We start from the raw sequence: 21,808 nt of genomic DNA on the forward strand, positions 1-21,808 counted from the left end.
AACTTTTGTATAGAGTCATATTCGATTCTGCTTTAGTTAGGTTTATTATCTTCTGTATGTTGAAGCTTTGATGGTCTTTGTTGTTCTTGTAGCTATTTCCTTTAAGGAGTACCAACTAGGCTTATCCGATGTCTCGTTTGGTTTCCTTTGAGTTTTCTCTTGTTTTTATCGCTTTGAGTTGCAAACAAGTTCGGATTGTCTTCGGTTCAGGTTAGAATCTCGCGTCTATTCGGTTCTGATATAAACGATGGAAATAGCACTTGAGATTAGTGAAAGAGGGTCTTATGTTAAAGTTCGGTTGCTTATTGTGTTGGAAGCCAAACTTTTGCACCTATTTAAGGTCAAAATAGCGTAGCTGTTGATCATGTAATTTTGAGCTACTGTTTATTTATTTTTAGCATGATACAAAATCCTTGAATGTCAATTTGTTCATGTAAGTTTCCTTGGGATGTTTCATTATTAATGTTGACAGTCGGTATGGTCTTTGCATGTTGGAAGTTAATGAGATTTAGAGTTAGTTTGTCTGCTAATCTTGGTTATTTTTGGTTGGTTTCCATTTGGTTTTTCTATAGAGTTATTTGTCTTATTTTACTTATTAGGTTTCATTCGAAATACGTTTGTTTTACTTTGTTGTTTCATATGCTAATTTATTTCTATCTTGTCGCATGGGAAACTTTTCTCGAGTCCATTCAGGACTCCATTTTATCCTTGCATTTTGGGAGAGCCATGAAGGCTCGGAAGATCTTTGTCAAGTCAACCCATATAGGTGAAACATGCCAGATTCGAACGCCCTGAAGATTGAAGGACTTGAAGAATTGGATTAGAGATTTATTTTATTTATTTCTTTTTTTTTTTGCATTTTTATTTGTATGGGCATAAGCCCTTTGTCGCTTTATTTTTGTATTTTATTTCGTATGTTTAGACTAGGACAGGTGGTGAATGGGTTAATAAACCCCGAAAACAGGTGGGTCCAAACTCGTTCAAGGCGAACAGAACCCGAGCTTGGACCCAAATCTCTCTCTCTCCCTCTCTCTCTCTCTTTATTACTTGTTTTTGTGCGTTTGTTTAGATTTGCCATTAGTTTTAGGGTTAGAGACTCCAAACCCCATCGATGTCTTTTATTTTATCGAGACTTAAAAAATTAAAATTGAATCCTAAAACAATAAAATTTCAAACTCAAGAATTTGCTCAGAATTAAGGTTAAAGAGTTTAACTAAAACGGAATCTCAAAATGATGAATATTTCAAACTTGTAAATTTATCTAGATAAAAACTTAAGTTTTGAAACAGATTCTCAAGTTGCTAAATAAGTTCAATTAACAAAAAAAATTTGCAAAGGTTAAGGTTAAAATAGTCAAATAAGTTAATTGCGGGAAAACCGTAAGTTAGCGGAGTGTCTTAGGTGCCTTACACCTTCCTAAAACGCAAATAAGAATCCCGAACCTCCTAAAATATTTTCAAAACAAATTTTTCTGTTTAAGTTGTTTTGGAAATAAGTTTTCTTGATTTTTCTTAAAAATTAAGTGGCGACTCCTAAAAGTCGAAAATATCTGAAAATAAAATGAACACTTTTCGAAATTACTATTTTTTCGATAAAACAGAAATGGCGACTCTGCTGGGGACGGAGAATTCTAACCCTAAGACTAACTATTTTACTAACTTGTAATTTGTTGTTTGAATTGTTTAAATTGCTTAGTTTTTGAAAAATGCATTTCTCTCGTGGCATAACTTCCGCCAAACGGCAAATAGTCTGCATTAGGAAACGGAAGTTACGCGGCATACCGCGACTTCTCTCAGAAATACCCCAAGAAAATCATTTGGGAGTATACAATAAATAGTCAGAATGCGGTCATCCGACGTTACTCGATAGCTCCATCCCGATGTTTGTCCGACTCAGGTAACCGTCTATTTGAGGACAATTCTAGTAAACCTAGGATAGAGCTAAACCAAATCCCAAAATAGCGCATTTGCCTAGGATGAGCCAATACCCATGGCATATTGGGCCCATTAGAAGACCACCTTGAGTCCAAACGGCCCACGGCCTAAATGGACGATCATACTTATATGTTCAAATTTGAAGGGTGTATACGGTGTTCGAGAAATATTTCAAAATGACGTATACATCCCTCAAATCGCTAGGCCCACCCTTGGCAGAAAAGGGTCACATATCTGTTTAGAACGCGCAATATTTGTTATAACTGTTTATGTGAATATGTTGCTTTATTTGGAGATATTCTAGCTCACTTCTCTTCAAATACTTTTAGAACCCGTAAGCACGAATATCAAGTCACTTTCAAAAGTGCATCCAAATACTCATCGAGTGTTTAGTTTAAAAAAAACGAACTTCATTTTTCTTTATTATTACTCTCACACCAGAAAATGATTCATCATCTCAAATCAAAAGAATTTTGAGAAAATTATCTTTTCCAACTCTTACAAGGAAATTAGAGTTACATCTCAATTAAAGTACGGTAATGAAAGATACCGTCAACTTTGTCTCGACTCAAGTCGACATTTTATTTACTAAATCCCAAAGTCAAGTAGACAAATTCCTGTCTATTTAGACATTTCTCTATGTTGGTGAGCCAGTTTATCTCCGGATAAAGCAACTCTTATGTGTTTACACCTATATGTGATATCTTGTATTATTTACCACCTCCAGGCACTACCATATTGGTCTTTTGAGTTTTTTCATTTACCAGGTATTTAAAACTGATCTGTGTTGGTAAGTTGGTTGATCGTCCGTATTTCACAAGGTGGAAGACCCTTCAGATTCCTTACCCGATCAAATTCGCGAGAAGAAAAGACAACAATGGGGGATAACAATGGTGAGATTGACATGAATGATGTTGTCGTGGCTCAACCTGCTGCCGCTGATAAAAATGAATTGATTATGCAGTTGATGCAACAGATCGCCGAAATGAGGGTCGAAATGCAAAGGATGCGAGATTTGCCTAATCCAATTTCATCCTTCAACCCTCCGAGAGACGGAAGACCTCCACTCCACTTTCCTCCCTCGAATGCGGAACAGGTTCAGGACCTTCTCTCTAATCCCGCTCAAAATCCTCCAACCATTGACTCAACTATCCCCAATCCCCGTCACGCCACCACATCGTGTCAAGCACCACATCATCCTCAAAATACTAACCTTCAAATTTTCCATTTCCCTCAAAACCAAAGTGCAAACAATGCTCAAACCTTCCCCCATCTTCAGAACCAAAATACTGATCCTCGAACTTTCCCCCAAAATTATCAAGCCAATCAGAATACCCAGAATCCTTCCATACCTCAAAAGACTACTTTCCAAATCCCAACTTCAAATGAACCTTATGTCGACTGTTCCGAGCTTGATCACTATAAGGAACAGGAGAGAGAGTGGAGGTCAAGAGAAGAGGTAGTGAAGCTGAATATGAAAGAAGAAATCAGGAAAACCATGAAGGAGTTGCACCACATTTTCGAAGTCGATGGGTTGAGCTATAAGGATTTATGCATCCATCCGAATCTCGACCTCCCGGAAGGGTTCAAAGTGCCAAAGTTTATCACTTTTAACGGAACAGGAATTCCTCTGGCACATCTGAAAGTTTATTGTGATCAACTCGTGGGAGTTGGCAAAAATGAAGCATTATTGATGCGTCTCTTTAGTCGAAGTCTAAGTGGAGAAGCTCTAGAGTGGCTTACATCGCAGGAGCTGAAACAATGGAAAAGTTGGAATGCACTCGCAAAGGATTTCACGGAAAGATTTGGACATAACGTAGAAGATGCCCCAGATCGCTACTACGTGGAGAAGATCAAACAGAAGTCTACAGAAAATTATCGAGAGTACGCTTTTCGTTGGAGAAAAGAGGCCGCAAGAGTTCAACCTCCAATGTCCGAACGTGAGATCACTGAAATGTTCATTCGTACTCAAGAGCCTGAGTACTATGAAAGAATTTGTGCATGATGGGACAAAAGTTTGTCGAGATTGTCAAAGTGGGAGAAGCTTTGGAAGATGGTTTCAAGACTGGAAAGCTCACCAAATTTACCGCATTGCAATCTAATGAAAAATTTGCCAGGATTACTGATATGGATAAATCAAAAGGAAAAATGGAGGAGGTAAGTATGGTCACGACTAACCGTATGAAGCTGGCTTCTTAAAGGGAATATCAAAACCATAATGTCAATCAGGAAAAATTTTCTCGCCCAAAATTTAGGAAGGCTCCTAAAGTATTTACATCGTCAAGGGAATCTCAAACTCAACTTTATGACAGGTTGAAAGCAATGGGTATGCTCTATCCTATAGAAGGAAGACCAGCCAATCCGTTGGGAAAATTTTACAGAGCTGACCACAGATGTGCTTATCACTTAGGAGCCGTTGGACATGACACAGAGAATTGTTCAACTCTGAAGCACAAGATACAAAACATGATCAACAATATTGAGGAAAACACCTGAATGGATGACATATTGGATGCTCAAGAGTGAGTACATGACATTTCTGAACTGAGTCATTTGAAGATATTCATTCGAGAAGAAGAATGCCCAACATTGGCAAAATTTTGCATATGAAGTTTCGAAAATGTATTGCACATTTATTAACGAACTACGTCTGACCTGAATTCTCGAGAACGATATACGTAGGCGGCTTATGTCGGCTTCGGTCACCCCATTTACCCCCTTTATTATTTCTTTATGTTTGAACTACGTTCGGCCTGATTTCTCAAGAATGAGATACGTAGGCGGCCTATGTCGGCCTCGATCGTTTCTTTATCAAAACTTCCTATTTTGGTTAACCCTTGAGAGGGGAACTACGTTTGACCTGATTCCTGATTCAACGGGATACGTAGGCGCCACAACAGCTCGGTCATATACCCAGTAAGATTTCCATTTCTCTTCATAATGGAAACTGGACAGAATTTTTGAGAGGATCTCAAAAATTCATTTGAAGTTGGACTTCTTTAACAAGTCTAAACAGAAGACCAAAATTCTACGGAGATTAGCCTTGGGCGGATCTCAAAAATTACGACAATCTAGCTTGCAACTGGGACAGAATTTTTGAGATGATCTCAAAAATTCCATAAATATCATTTGTTACTTATTGAGGTAAACTGGGACAAATTTTGAGGAGGGGCCTCAAAATTCAAGAATGAGCAACCTCAGAGTTAACAGAGCAAGTTATGAGAGTTCTTATATATTTTAGACCGGGATAAATTTTTGAGAAGGGTCCTCAAAAAAATACCATCAAATATGTCATATAAAGAATGAGCGAGCGTGCAAGCCAACTGCAAGAAGGAGCATGGAGACAAAATCAACACAAATCAGTCTTTCAAACTAAGAATTTTTCTTTGGATGCAGGAACATTGAAGTCACAAAATTGGCTATATAAAGCTGTCAAGAATGACAAAAGGCGCCACTCGCACCCATCGTGGACTCCTCAACGAAACCTAGAAAATCTTCCACCTTATTTTATCTCTATTCCTTTATATTGCCTCAAGTGATTTCTAAACAAGTTTCTTTTTATCTTGCAGGAATATTATCAAGCATCCACCTCGTTACAGTGGAACATTATCGAGCCATCCACCTCGTTACAGTTGGGACATTATCGAGCCATCCACCTCGTTACAGTTGGAACATTATCGAGCCATCCACCTCGTTACAGTTGGAACATTATCGAGCCATCCACTTCGTTACAGTGGAACATTATCGAGCCATCCACCTTGTTACAGTTGGAACGTTATCGAGCCATCCACCTCGTTACAGTGGAACATTATCGAGCCATCCACCTCGTTACAGTTGGAACATTATCGAGTCATCCACCTCGTTACAGTTGAAACATTATCGAGCCATCCACCTCGTTACAGTTGGAACATTATCGAGCCATCCACCTCGTTATAGTGGAACATTATCGAGTCATCCACCTCGTTACAGTTGAAACATTATCGAGCCATCCACCTCGTTACAGTTGGAACATTATCGAGACATCCACCTCGTTACAGTTGGAACATTATCGAGCCATCCAGGCCTCATTAAAAATCATGCATTGCGAAAAATCATGCATCGCAGAAAATTATGCATTGCGAAAAAATCATGCATCACGAAAATCATGCATTGCGGAAAAACATGCATCGCGAAAATCATGCATTGCGAAAAATCATGCATCGCGGAAAAACATGCATCGCGAAAATCATGCATCGCAGAAAAACATGCATCGCAAAAATCATGCATCGCAAAAATCATGCATTGCGGAAAATCATACACTAAAGAATCATGCATCGCGGAAATCATGCATTGTGGAAAGCATGCATTGCAGAAAATCATACACTGAAGAATCATGCATCGTGAATTTGAAATTTATACATCATGAGAAGACTTTATACCTCGCTGGAATTTATGCTCGACGAGAAGACTTCATGCCTCATCAAATTTATACATCGCGAGAAGACTTTATACCTCTCTGGAATTTATACTCGACGAGAAGACTTCATGCCTCGTCAAATTTATATATCGCGAGAAGGCTTTATACCTCGTTGGAATTTAAACATCGCGAGAAGAATTTATACCTCGCTGAAATTTGTGCATCGCGAGAAGAATCCATGCCTCGTTGAAATTTTGCACATCGCGAGAAGAATTCATGCCTCGCTGAAAGTTATGCATTGCGAGAAAATTTCATACCTCGCAGGAATTTACGTATCGCGGGAAGATATTCATGCCCTGCAAGAGGACATACACGGATAAAGAAAGAGCAACACTTATCCATTGGCCTCGATTGCATTTTGTTATTTATTATAAAGGTAAACATCAAGAAGAGCATTGAAGATGACGATAAAAGAGACATCAATATCGCATCAACATTTACTTATTTATTTTGACATCAAGTATAGACTACATTGAAGATTATATTGCAAAACACAAGGCATAAGCTTTATTTGCTGGACGCCAGACCGATCGAGTCGACGTCGATTTGAGGAGAAAAATGAAGTGTCGGCACGATAAAAAAGACACTGTCTCCCATCCTAATTGCATTTTTAAGCTGACGAGTTTTATCTCAGTCTTTGTCGAGAGCATCCAAAAGGATGAATTCTCAAAAAACCACAGGTGCGGACGACATAAAAAAGGATGCAGCACAACGTGGAACTTTTTCTTAGCAGCAAACTGGGACACAGTCCAAAGAGGAATGTCAAACTCTTAGGACGCGAGCAGAGGAGCGACTTCCACCACAATCGGACCACCCCCCCTCGAAGCATGCGGGTTTTTCTTTAGTTCTGTCAGTTTCAATCTCGCATCCGAGGATTTCGGTTTATCGAAAGCAAGTTTCCAATCTGAGTGACAAATGCGCCAAAAGCTTTGGAAATTATGTCCATGTAAGTTCTTAATTATGGGTATGAAGCTTGCCACATTCATGGCTAAGAGGTTACAAGCCTCTTTTTCATACTCGTTTAACTTGTCGCTCGTCCAAAACCAAAGGTTATCTAGCATAATAGATTTCCTTTTCCACCGATCGAGTCGAACTACACACAGCCTGATTCCTAAAGGTTTAAGGATATGTAGGCGGATTCAATGTTGAAAACTCGGCTGTATTCCAGCATCCGCTCTCGAATTCTATTCTCGAGCATTTTGATACCTTCATAATTCGGTATCGAAGTGGCTTTTGATTCTTCCAAAATCATGCAGTAAATCAAGCTTGTCGAACTACAAGTGGCCTGAATTCTCATATAGCCTGAGATATGTAGGAGACCCGTTTTCAAGGGTTCGGCCATAATTCCTAAACTCTTTGTCGAATTCTTCTTTTAGAAAGCGAATGGGGTCGGTCAAAATTGGCTTGGTCAATTTCATTTTCCTCGAATTGCTTGCATCAACCCGAGTAAAATGAGGGACAGTTGTTGACACCCAATTTTTGACCCGCTCCGGTATGATTTAATTAGCGAGCTTCATGAGTTTTCCAAATCACTTAAAATTAATTAGTTTTATAATTTTGCGAAATATAACGATACAATGTTTACATAGTTGTGTATATAGCCGGTATATCTTGTGTATATTCGAAACCAGCCCACTCCATCGGCCCACTCCACTTCTACTTCTAACCCCAGGCCCAAATTCCCTTTCAACCCAAAAATTCCGACCCAATTCCCATTTCTGTCTAAACGTTTTGCCTAATCCAGCCCATTCCCCTTTACCCAAAACCCACTAAACTTAAATCTCCTACCCGACCCAACCCGTCCTACCCGGCTCCGACCCATTTCCGCTTCCTTCTTCCCTTCCCCCTCACACCACGCATTCCCCCAACACCCCCCAACACCCATGCGAAAACTCCAGGAAATCCAGAGAAATGCAGAAGCTGCGTACGAAAAAAAATAGCTCCCCCAGTCGCGTCCCGCGTCTCCCCCACGCTCTCTCCCCTCCTCTCTCCATTGCGCGTGAGCAGGGCGTTGCGATAGCCCTGTAACCCTGTTTTCGCAGCAACGTCCCTGCAGCTGCAGCTTTGATGCAGCAAAATAGTGAGCAAGGCGACACGAAATCGTCCTTGCTCGTCCTTGCTCGCTTGGAGATGGTGACACGTCACCTCGACAGTACGTTGAACGCATCTCAACCCTCCACCTTGCTCTCAATCCGTTGGAATAGGTTAAAATTTGAGAGTATCTTCGGAGGATATTCTTGAGCTGGATAAGACTTGGAATTTGAAATTTGAAATGGCAAAAAAAAAATTATCGATCCCACCCAAAACTCGAAACCCTAATTCTCTTCTCCTCTATAAATAACCCCTTTCCTTCTTCAGAAAGGGGGTAGGACTTTTGGGTTTAAAAGAAAAGAATTTTCAGAGAGAGAGAATTGAGAAATCGTTAGTTGAAGTTCTTTGTTTTTTTCCTGTTGTTGTTGTGTGAACTGGAAAAATTTAGTTGGATTTTGAGGGTCGGAAGGAGTATAAGGGAAAGTCGAGTTGAAACTACGAAAGGGGGATTATCACTTTCGTTTGAGAGCCTCGAAAGTCGAAGTTGAAAGTTTCATTTTCTTCTTCATTTCTTTTTTGGAACTGTCAGCTGAAGGTGTCCGAAACAGGGTTTGCCTTTCAGTCTTGATCGCGATATCGTCATCTCAATCCGGCGATGCCAGCCCTTTACGCGCTTGCTCGAAATACTAGGTTCGCTGTGGAAGTCGTCGCTCATCGCTGCTCGTGTTCATCTCGGTCGCTGCCCCCGAAGAGGTAAATCTTTCGTCTTCAGATGTTTTCCTCGTTTGTATATGTTTAACGACCTATATGGAAAGAGTTTCGTTGTCGTTGTTTGTGGAGTGCTGGTCTCACTTTCTGCTTAATCTCTAATGTGGCCAAATTTGATTTTCTCTGTCGTTTTGGATTCATGGTTTGTCTGTTAAGATTTCAAATATGTCCTCTCTCTGTTTGCATTTGGACAACTGTGTCAAGCTGATTTGGTGAAGGGGAAATATGCTAGTTCTTATTTGTCCTTCCTCTGTATTGTATAACACTTCTCTCGCTTATTTTCTCCTATATGATAAGTGGGTTGATCTGTCTGTTCGAACTTTTGTATAGAGTCATATTCGATTCTGCTTTAGTTAGGTTTATTATCTTCTGTATGTTGAAGCTTTGATGGTCTTTGTTGTTCTTGTAGCTATTTCCTTTAAGGAGTACCAACTAGGCTTATCCGATGTCTCGTTTGGTTTCCTTTGAGTTTTCTCTTGTTTTTATCGCTTTGAGTTGCAAACAAGTTCGGATTGTCTTCGGTTCAGGTTAGAATCTCGCGTCTATTCGGTTCTGATATAAACGATGGAAATAGCACTTGAGATTAGTGAAGGAGGGTCTTATGTTAAAGTTCGGTTGCTTATTGTGTTGGAAGCCAAACTTTTGCATCTATTTAAGGTCAAAATAGCGTAGCTGTTGATCATGTAATTTTGAGCTACTGTTTATTTATTTTTAGCATGATACAAAATCCTTGAATGTCAATTTGTTCATGTAAGTTTCCTTGGGATGTTTCATTATTAATGTTGACAGTCGGTATGGTCTTTGCATGTTGGAAGTTAATGAGATTTAGAGTTAGTTTGTCTGCTAATCTTGGTTATTTTTGGTTGGTTTCCATTTGGTTTTTCTATAGAGTTATTTGTCTTATTTTACTTATTAGATTTCATTCGAAATACGTTTGATTTACTTTGTTGTTTCATATGCTAATTTATTTCTATCTTGTCGCATGGGAAACTTTTCTCGAGTCCATTCCGGACTCCATTTTATCCTTGCATTTTGGGAGAGCCATGAAGGCTCGGAAGATCTTTGTCAAGTCAACCCATATAGGTGAAACATGCCAGATTCGAACGCCCTGAAGATTGAAGGACTTGAAGAATTGGATTAGAGATTTATTTTATTTATTTCTTTTTTTTTTTTTGCATTTTTATTTGTATGGGCATAAGCCCTTTGTCGCTTTATTTTTGTATTTTATTTCGTATGTTTAGACTAGGACAGGTGGTGAATGGGTTAATAAACCCCGAAAACAGGTGGGTCCAAACTCGGTCAAGGCGAACAGAACCCGAGCTTGGACCCAAATCTCTCTCTCTCCCTCTCTCTCTCTCTCTCTTTATTACTTGTTTTTGTGCGTTTGTTTAGATTTGCCGTTAGTTTTAGGGTTAGAGACTCCAAACCCCATCGATGTCTTTTATTTTATCGAGACTTAAAAAATTAAAATTGAATCCTAAAACAATAAAATTTCAAACTCAAAAATTTGCTTAGAATTAAGGTTAAAGAGTTTAACTAAAACGGAATCTCAAAATGATGAATATTTCAAACTTGTAAATTTATCTAGATAAAAACTTAAGTTTTGAAACAGATTCGCAAGTTGCTAAATAAGTTCAATCAACAAAAAAAATTCGCAAAGGTTAAGGTTAAAATAGTCAAATAAGTTAATCGCCAGAAAACCGTAAGTTAGCGGAGTGTCTTAGGTGCTTTACACCTTCCTAAGACGCGAATAAGAATCCCGAACCTCCTAAAATATTTTCAAAACAAATTTTTCTGTTTAAGTTGTTTTGGAAATAAGTTTTCTTGATTTTTCTTAAAAATTAAGTGGCGACTCCTAAAAGTCAAAAGTATCTGAAAATAAAACGAACTCTTTTCGAAATTAATATTTTTTCGATAAAACACTTCTCCTCCTCCTCCTCCTTCTTCTTCTTCTTCTTCTTTTTTTGTTTTTCATTCCCTTCTAATTTCAAATCACTCACCCACTAAAAAAATTAAAGTTATTTTTATTATCATTTTTTCATCATTTCATAGCATCCTTCAGGCATCTTGACAAAATTGATAATTCAGCTCTTTTCTTTTTTCTTTTATAAAATTTTATTATGTTATTTCTCTGTCTCCATGATACCAAATTTGTAATATTTATTTACAATTTTGCGATGTTTAAATTCTTGGGTGTTCACTAAACAATAATAGAGATTGAATATAAGATCTGATGGTTCAGTATGTTACTAACCCAAAATCGGTTAGAAAGTAGATTAATGGTGTTGATATATGAAATAACTTGAGATTGATGAAAAAGAAAAAAAGTTGGTGATGACCCAAATTATATAATCGAAACTCATGTTTGGTTGGTTTATGAAGTTCATGATCGAAAAATTTATTATATAGTCATAATTGTTTTAATTGACTTGATTTCTCCAATAATTTAAAAAAATTTAATAATAGAATGAATTTTTATGATGAAAGGTGTTTAATAATTCTATTTTTTTTTGATGATTTGCACTGTTAATTTGTAGAAACTAGTAAAGCAAATTCTAAAAAAATATTAAAAATGGACAAAAAATGTGGTTAGTGCAATGATAGTGGTTCAAGGTGGAGGAAATGGTGGTGGAGTGAATCTTGAGTAATGAGAGAGGGGAAAAAAAAGAAAAAGAAACAAAAAACTTAAAGAGAGAAAAGTAAAAAAAATTATATATATCTAATAAAAAGTTAAATTTAAAAAATATTATTATAATATTATTTATTAATCTGCTGACTTCCACATGCCTCCAAGAGAGTGAGAACACTCTCTATGCCATGTTTGCTTCTAAGGGTGTAATAATTCCGTTTTAAAATAGTTTAGGGAGGTGATGGAACTCCTCCGAAGTATAAGTGTGTGGTCGAGAATTCGATAATAGGTTAGAAAAGTATTTATCTATTTTCTCAATAAATTATATAAAAGTTATTAACAATTTAAATTTAAGGCTTCGTTTGATTTTTGCTTTAGACTACTAATACGCTTGAGCCGATCCTGCTCGTTAACTAGAATGTGGACAATATAATACAGGGGCCAACATTGGCGATATAAAGAAATTAGAATAGTTTTACATTGATATTATATTGAAGTGTGTGACAATTTCTTCTAAAAATTGAAACTATTAAAGAGATCAAACTTTTATTAATAATATTCTCAATAATTAGTAACTAATACTTATAAAGAAAAATATATAAATTTTTTTTATGACATATCATATTTATATGAGGTGTATGAGATATAACCTGACTGTGTTATGTACTATTATTCGGTGGACTATTTATTAGTCTTATCATTTCTCGTATTGCATGTGGGGGGTGGGGTAGGGGTAAGGCATATACCCTAATTAACTAATATATGCTCTTATCCTTTCAAATATATTCTTCTCAATTTAATTCAATTCAACTTAAAATTTTAGTTAAAATTGATATTTTCACTAAACAAAACGTGATTTTAGTTAAATTAATTTTCACTAAACAAAACGTGCTATATTAATTGGAACGCAGAGTACTATATAAAATCAAAGAATTAAAATGAAATATAATGGCTGCAAAAACTCTTCAAATAGTAATAAATATACCATATTATAAATGTTATTTGATATTTTATTGAAGAAGTTTGAAACCAAATAAACAGTTTATAAGTACTTCAACGTAAATATTACAAGTAGCTCAAACAAATAGATTGCAAGCAGATTCTTGAAAAGGCTTCTAGTAGCTTCCTTAGCTTGGAAATTGAAATCACGTAAACAAATTATAAGTAGCTCAAAAAATAATTTGTAAATAATTTAAGCAGACAACTTACAAGTAATTTTTAAAACATCTTGTAATTACTTTATAAAATAATCTGGCACCCCTTTTTTCTTCTATAATATTTTGTTATTACTTTATGACACAAATATATTTGAGAATCCATTTTTTTTTTTAAAAAAAAGAAGAGATCATTGTTAGATGATAATAGTTGAATGACTATCGAAAGATGTGGATTGCTTTTTTTCTTATTAAAGTTTTTGAATTCAAGAATTGAGTATAAAAATTTTTTTAAATAAAAACTATTTTTGTTTGAATACGATCTTAGATATTATAAATTTTAATTTTAATATAGATATGATACGTCGAATAAAATAAAATATGAATTGGATGATTGGGTTGAGACCTCCATGAGAATGAACCTCCACTAGTACACCATGTGGCATGGGACCCAAACTTTTCTCCATCTATCAAAGGTATATTGAGGCTCTCTCTTATCAGGGGAAGTTAGGTACCTAATTTGTTGACAACCCAACACATAAGTACGGCCATTACAATAAATTAGTTGGGAATACTACTAGTACTATCTTTTTTTCTTTTTCTTTTTTTTCTATTTGGGTCAACACAAAAATATCATCATTTCATCCCCAAGTGCTAAGTATTTTCTTTTATTGCCCCACTTTTAAAACAATATTATTATATTTAAATACGTTTGGTGATGCGATTTGAAGATCTGATTTTAAGAATAAAATTTTAAATTTTTTATTTTAAATTGTGATTTCAGATACTAAATATTTAAAATATAAGATTTGGAATTTTAAAATGTGATTTTATTTTTTTTAATATGTAATATATGATCAATAAGTTTATCTTATACAAAAGAAGAAAAGATTAAATTTGTAAAAATAGAGAATATCTTTATCGTGTGGAATGATTTTACTAAAAAAAATGGGTGATTACTATTATTGTTTGATTTATTGGATCAATGATTTGTATAATTATGTAGTCTATTGCTATTTTCGCTCGTAGGTAACATAATTCGTTGCTAAATAGGATACCGATGAATTTGGTTGTTTTACGCGGAAGATTTATTTATGAAATGAATTAAAATATATCCAAAACACTTAAATTATTTTATTAGTCTTTTTGTTTTAAATCATTTATTATTATTATTATTTGTTTTACTAGCTTTTAAGAAATATTTTTTTTAAAGAAAAAAATATTCTAAGAAATATTGCTTCGGAGAATTTTTTAAATATTTTAATCTTATTTATATTTAAGCTGTAATCTTTCTTGATTAAATATTTACTTGAGGTATTTGTTATCTCCATTAAAAGTATGCAATTCTCAAAGTCATATCTTGCCATTATATTATCATGCCAACAATTCAGCTAAAATGAGTAGAAAGTTCAAATAGACATAATAGAAATAAATTAAATTAATTTAAGAAAATAATGTCAATAAAATTTATATCAAGAACAAAATGAAAAAGAGATTAATTTATTTTATTTTAAATATTTAAGATAATTATTTTTGAAAAAGACTATTGATAATTTAAAACATCATTAGAGTATCAATCAACTAAATGGGAATAAATGATAAGAGTGGCATATATTCTCTCTTTTGACTAGAATTTTCATTTGAATAGAAAATAATTACTTCGTTGATAGGAGATAAAAAATGTGTTGTTATAACATTTTTAAAAAGTTAAACTATTGATTTTTTATATTTGAGTTATATTTTTTTATAGGTTAATTTTAAAAATTTAATTAGTTATGTCTTGAATGTTTATTTATTTTGATTTTTAAATAAAAATATTTTTCTTTTTAAAAATAAAATATAACATTTTTAAATGAATATTATAATTGATTTGAATTTAATCGAGATTATAATGCCGACTTTAAATATCGAGATGAGAAAATAGTGATAAGCTCTATGTGAGGATGAAAGGTTTTTATTTTTAGTGGGGACATTATAAAAAAATGAAAAATAATTGTAAAAGGATCGTACCGTCCGTTTGCACTTGAATATGTCCTTCCTCACATATTTTCTCCACCGAATGAAATATATTATTATTTGTGGGACCCAATAATAGGACTCTACCTAAAATGCCTTCGTCAATGCTCCCATCCTTTTTTCTGTCCTTTCCCGTACGGCATTCACTTCCAGCTTATTTGACCTTTATACCCTTTTTATTTATTTATTTAATATACTTTCCATTTTCTTCTTAACTTTTATTTTTTAGCAAACTAGAGTAAAAAACCAAAACATATACAAAATATTGTTGTAACAACGATGGAATGTGTTTTATTAGGAACATTATTAGCTCTCATATTTAATTGATTCAAAATACGAGTAATTTCTCTTTGTGTAAACATATATATATATATACGTATTTAATTTTTTTTCTTTCTTTTAATTTGAATTTTTCCTTATGATTTACAACTACAACACCAATATACCGAGCAATGTCCCATAAAAAGTGGATTTCGAGAAAGGTAGAGAGTTATACTCTTATGATCTATCTCAGAGGTAGAAAGATTATTTTAAATACAGTCTCAGCTTAAGAAAAAATAGTCCAAAGCAATTTCAAAAAGGAGCTGGAAAAATACAAAAAAGAAATAAATAATATTGAAAGCAAACGATAACAATAAAATAAAAACTATATCAAAATAATAGAATAATTATGCAAGAAACAACATATAGTAACAAACTAAGAATCAATGAAAATAATTCTATGATTATTATGTTATAATATATTAATATAAACCAACAACAACACAATGCAAGTGAGAAATAAGATTGGTTTTAATTATCTAGGGTAGGTGTTATCATCCATGAAATTCTCCATCCTCCAAACTAAGAGGGTATTTTGGTCTTTCAAGCAAAACTTTTTTGGGTGCCTATGGTCTTTCTAGAAAATGGAAAAAACCAACAAGGACAATAAGGTAATTGAAACTTTCTTTCTTCTTCTTCTTCTTCCTCCTTACTTGGTTTATTCTCAACTAGGCCAGTGTTTTTCTGTTAAAACGGTTCCTTCTCAATTTTCCATTTTCTATATGTGATCAAAATTCACAAATGAACTACTAATTACTTCTACACCTGCAAATTTTCCCTTAAAAAATCCCACCATTACTAAGAATAACCAAATCTAAGCTGCAATTTAACCATAAAGCTACAATCTTTGTCCAAAATGATCCCTAAAAGTTCAATCTTGGGAACAATGAAGAAGCAAAAGCCAATTTCAGAAACCCTTTTCAACCCCTTTGATCTACTTTCTGAAGAAATTGTCTTTTCAGTTCTTGATTGTCTTAATGACAACCCATTTGACAAGAAATCATTTTCTCTTGTTTGCAAATCTTTTTATGCTATTGAGTCTCATCATAGGAAAATACTGAAACCCTTTAGGTCAGAACACTTGACAAAGGTTCTTAGCAGATACCCACAAGTTACCCATCTGGATCTTTCCCTTTGTCCTAGAATTACAGACGGTTCACTAAGAGTTATAGCTAATTTCTGTAAGGAAATGTTGAGGTCAATCAATCTTTCTAGGTCTAAGTCTTTTACCCATGTGGGGTTGTCGAATTTGGTGATGAATTGTGGGAATTTGGTTGAGATTGATTTGTCAAATGCTACTGAGTTGAAGGATGTGAGTGCTGCTGCATTAGCTGAGGCAAAAAACTTGGAGAAGTTGTGGTTGGTGAGGTGTAAGTCTTTAACTGATATTGGACTTGGGTGTATTGCTGTTGGCTGCAGGAAGCTCAGATTGCTTAGCCTGAGATGGTGTTTGGGTGTTGGTGATCTTGGTGTGGGGTTGATTGCAGTCAAGTGTAAGGAGATTAGGAGTTTGGATCTTTCTTACTTGCCGGTAATGGAGCTTTTCTTCCCTTATAAATTTTGTTTTCGATTATGTTTTTGCCCTGTACTTTTGTGTTGGTTATGTTTCTGTTTCTGTTTTTCATGGTAAGTTAGTTTGCTTGTCTAATACAGTTCTATTGAGCATGTTTAGACAGTATGCTCGTCGATTGGGTTGGTGTTCAGTTTACTATAATGTTCAGGATCACATGATGTGTGTGTTCATGTTGTGAATCAATAATCGTCAGATGTGTGTGCGTGATTCTTTTTGAGTACTCTATTTGATTTCTCATTGTCATACTGGCTTATCAGATTATATAGTCTTTCATGAATCCTTGCTTCTGCCGGTACAAGTGACTGAGATCTCTAGCTTTGTAGTTACCAATTTGGTCATGGACTTGTTTTATTTGAAATTTGATGTATCATGAATGCTAAAATATGCATTTTATGTTGTAGAACAAATGTAGCTTGGTGATGATAATTTATGCAGCTTTGGGAGTGTTAACCAATGATTTAGTAGGGAATGTGCAGATTAAGCTGGCCAAGAAAGCATCATTATATATAAAATGCTAAGCCGTGTATAAATTTCTCACTGATATCCTTAACGAAGTCTATGAGAATTGTGACATCCATGACGGAGTGCGAATCGTCAAGGGTGGGTCAAGACAAGGAATGGCAAGCTTTTGAAGAAGGGGTACACATGACACCTTAAGCGAATTTACATCAGAATGGGAGAGAAGAACTTTGTGAGGATATTTTGCACAAGATTATTCTTCATTCTCTATCCTCCGTAAGGGAGGAAAACTTCATGAGTTTGCACTGGTCAACAAGTGCTGATATGTCTCAGGTTCAAAACTAGACGATATCTTCCTATCTGTATGAGCTTTAGTATGCAAAATTACTCGGTATGTGTGCCGGTGGGAGGTAGCAGGTACTTGGTGGGTATGCTCAAGCTGGCCTGGACACCAATGTCATATGCTGACGTGTAACTCGGTCTCAATGCTGATTCTTTTTGAAATTGAACGGAAAATTTTCACAGAACATTAAATATTTAAGATTATTATACATTTGCTAAAATTTTACATTTTCTTAATAAATTTCATTCCTGTGTGTTGCGCTTTATCTAGTTGGGAGATATACAAGTACTGAAAAAAGAGTCTGCTTATGCAATTTGCACATTTCTTGCACTTGGCATGCTTCTGGCCTTGAGTATGTCGAAAAGGAAAATTAGTGCAGAGTCCAGCTTTTGAATCCTAATGAACACCTCTGCTCGACATCCCAGTGTATCTTCAGATGAATAATAATGTTTTCTTATCATACTCATCCTGGAAAACTTTAAGTTATTGGAGGTTTTATGCTGTAGAGCATCTATCTGTATTTTCTTGATATCTACTCAGCTTAAGGATAGGGTGAGACCTAGCAAAAAAATTTGTGTGTTTTTTAGCACCTTGGTAATTTGTCTGATGTCCAGATCGCAATCACACCTTGTTCATGTGATTTCGAAGTCCTATCTGACTTGTGAAGTTACCACAACTTGGATATGAGCTTAAATCATAAATGGAGGGACATAGACAGTGAAGATTCATATAGCTGACCCCAACTTGCTTGAAATTAAGGCGTGATAGTAGTTGTTGGTTTGTAGTTTCCTACAACTTCGGTTCAGACCTTAAATTCCAGATATACCAAGTCTCCACTGACTGGCTGTATTTATGAAGTTGTTATATGTAATCTGTTTCTGTTTTTTGTTATTACATCCCATCTCTTTCTCCTTTGTATTTTTTTTTGTTTTTGTCCACGCTTTCTTTAATGATCATACAATAATGTGTTGATCTTCTTATTATACAGATCACTAATGAATGCTTATCATCAATCTCGAAACTGCAATATCTTGAAGAATTGATTCTAGAAGGCTGTTATGGAATTGATGATGACAGCCTTGCATCCCTCGAGCAAGGCTGCAAGTCACTGGAGGTATGTACTTTGGAAAACTGTTTAGAACTTTGATTCTCACATTTGCATCTCCTTAAGAAAAAAAATGAATGATAAAAAATGAAGATAGTATTGATGTATGAAATTGCCAAAAGTCCCAGTGTCTTAGCTCAATTGGCAAAGGTTGAGGGACTTGTGACTTAAGTTACTAGTTCGAGCCCCGTGTCAATCGAACTAAGTCTGATATTAAGTGGAGAAGGGAGGAATGAACCCATCATCCCCCTAGTTCCGAAGGCTGCGGTTGGTCCTAAGGGTTGTATCCTAATGGATTTCTCAGTCATCAAGAAGAAATTGCCCTGAAAATTGTCAAATTGTCCTAGCTCCAAGCACTGCTTCTTTTAGATGTACAGATATATGGATTTTTTTCCTAATAGTCTAGTCAATAATTGGATATTACTGTGCCAACGCCACTCTAAGTATTCTGAGATAGTTAAAGAACTAGGTAACTCAGATTGTACACATCCCTACCTAATCGTCAGATGTCCCAAAAAAGTGGATTATTGTGCAAGTCAAGTGTTGCCTTGCATGTATCATGCCTTTTGGTCCTTTTTTCCCTCTCAAATGACTTTTTCTTTGCAAGGTATTATTGACTAATGTCAGTATATGTATGTTGGCTCTTTTCAGAAACTTGATATGTCAAGCTGTCAGAATGTTAGTCATGTGGGTTTGTCATCTCTTACTAGCTGTGCTGGATGTCTGCGGCAACTTGTACTATCATATGGTTCTCCTGTAAGGGTTAAAGGACTTGAGCATCTTTCAGTAGTATTGCGTTTTTAATTTGATTGTTGATTTCAAATTACTGGTATTTCAGGTTACACCTGCTGTCGCAGATAGCTTGCAGAAGCTTTCTAGGTTGCAGTGCGTCAAACTAGATGGCTGCCAAGTTACATGCTCTGGACTGATGGCTATTGGAAATTGGTGTGTCTCACTTAGAGAACTGAGCTTAAGTAAATGTGTGGGAGTGACAGATGAAGGTCTCTCCTCCCTTGTAACGAAGCACAAAGACTTAAGGAAGCTTGACATTACTTGTTGCCGCAAGATCACTTACATATCAATTTCCCATATAACGAATTCTTGTGCCTCCCTTACTTCTCTTAGGATGGAGTCTTGTACTCTTGTTCCGAGAGAAGCTTTTGTTCTAATTGGACAGCGTTGCCAGTACCTTGAAGAGCTTGACCTTACAGACAACGAAATTGATGATGAAGGTCACCCCTTTACCTTAAAGGTCTCAGGCTTCTGTTGTAATTTTGAAAGTTCCACCTTTATATCTGACGGTGTCCTACATATGCAGGTTTGAAGACCATTTCCAAGTGTGCCAGCCTTTCCAGCTTAAAGCTAGGGATCTGTTTGAATATAACCGATCAGGGTCTTATGCACATTGGCATGTGCTGCTCAAATCTTAAGGAGCTTGACTTATATAGGTATGCATTTCACAGTTCATTTGAGATAGTGTAACTATATATCTTGTGCAGTTGTTCTTTTTTTTTTTTATAGTCTTTTCTTTTGTGATGGATTGGTTAAACTCACTTTTAATTACGGAGTACTAGAGATTGAGTGTGCTGATTACTGGGTTATTATTCTTGACAGGTCTGCTGGAATTTCCGACTTGGGAATATTAGCAATCTCTCGTGGTTGTATTGGCCTTGAAATGATCAATATTGCCTATTGCAATCGTATTACTGATAGCTCATTCATATCTATATCAAAGTGTTCAAAGTTGAATACACTTGAAAGTCGAGGTTGTCCTCTTGTCACATCTTTAGGTCTTGCAGCTGTTGCTGTGGGATGTAAGCAGCTTACGACACTAGACATAAAAAATTGTCACAACATTGATGATGCTGGAATGATTCCACTTGCTCACTTCTTGACAAACCTCAAACAGGTAACCACAGTTTCTCTTTCGTTGACATTGACAAACTGGAGCATTGACATCTTATATAAGTTGGCCATCTGTCTATTACACAGATAAATTTATCCTACACTTCAGTGACGGATGTGGGGCTGTTGTCTCTTGCCAGCATCAGCGGTCTACAGAACATGACAATCCTGCACCTCAAGGGTTTATCTCCTGGTGGACTAGGAGCTGCACTGTTGGCTTGTGGCGGACTTACTAAAGTTAAGCTGCAGACATCATTTAAATCATTGCTACCACAACCTCTCCTTCAACATCTAGAATCCCGGGGTTGTGTTTTTCAGTGGAGAGAGAAACCATTTCAGGTATCTTTCTCATATTTATTTTTACCTACTTTTTCTCTGAAAAATATGTGCGGTACTTCTATGGTTGTCAAAATATACTGTTGTGTGAATCAATTAGAATTACATATTTTAGCTAAACATAACATGGTTATTACTTTATCTAGAGGATCAATGCAGTTTCAGTGGCTTTCGTGTTTGGCATTTAATTGAGACAATAAAATTACAGTTTTGATTATCTAATGATGAAAATCACCTTTTTTTTTCTTGGTCTAGTCATGAATTATCTTTCTTTTATTTGGTTAACCACAGGCTGAAGTAGATCCAATATACTGGAAAATTCAGCTGGACAATTTAGAATGAAGACTTGAGCCCTCAGTTTGAGCCATTTACGCGAGTGTCCTAAAATGGATAGTCGCCCCAGAGCCTCCGGAGTCCTTACTTCATCTGTTAGCACTTCATCAGGCAAGGTGCATTGTTTATGGCGACTGTTTTCCCTGTTAAGTGTCTGCAACTTGTTCGTCTGTCCATTCAGCATTGCCCCGGCATCAAATCAATTTTTTCAAAAATGTTATGAGATGGATTAAACAGATCAAAATCATGTTTATTGTTTAGCAATCAATATCTGGGTTTGTGAATGTTTATTCCTTTTGACTAATGTGATTTCACGTGAAGTAACTTCAAATTTACTCTCAATCAAACAGTTATTTGACAGAAATAGCTCTGCTCGTACCGTAAGAACTTTTTGCCCTCTCAAACTCTTTGAGCCTTTCAGTCTTAAGAATGCACAGTTGATACC

At 35.6% G+C, this 21,808-nt stretch overlaps 1 protein-coding gene across 1 annotated transcript; it reads left to right on the forward strand.

Moving 5' to 3' along the window:
- Positions 1 to 15,200: 15,200 nt before the first annotated feature.
- LOC101243752 (F-box/LRR-repeat protein 3) lies at positions 15,201 to 21,727 on the forward strand. Its single transcript, XM_004249010.4, has 8 exons — positions 15,201 to 16,840; positions 18,673 to 18,798; positions 19,441 to 19,545; positions 19,628 to 20,021; positions 20,108 to 20,237; positions 20,404 to 20,698; positions 20,782 to 21,033; positions 21,322 to 21,727. Exons 1-8 carry the CDS (start codon positions 16,166 to 16,168, stop codon positions 21,370 to 21,372), a joined length of 2,028 nt encoding a protein of 675 aa, XP_004249058.1. The 5' UTR covers positions 15,201 to 16,165; the 3' UTR covers positions 21,373 to 21,727.
- Positions 21,728 to 21,808: the final 81 nt, after the last annotated feature.

This window comes from Solanum lycopersicum, chromosome 10 (assembly GCF_036512215.1).
Source record: "Solanum lycopersicum chromosome 10, SLM_r2.1".
NCBI lineage: Eukaryota > Viridiplantae > Streptophyta > Magnoliopsida > Solanales > Solanaceae > Solanum > Solanum lycopersicum.

Bases quoted from the DNA above. Each gene is read 5' to 3' on its own strand.
- LOC101243752 (XM_004249010.4), top strand. From the start codon at position 16,166: ATGATCCCTAAAAGTTCAATCTTGGGAACAATGAAGAAGCAAAAGCCA. The intron at 16,841-18,672 runs GTAATGGAGCTT...CTTATTATACAG, and splicing joins TGGATCTTTCTTACTTGCCG to ATCACTAATGAATGCTTATC. The intron at 20,238-20,403 runs GTATGCATTTCA...TATTCTTGACAG, and splicing joins AAGGAGCTTGACTTATATAG to GTCTGCTGGAATTTCCGACT.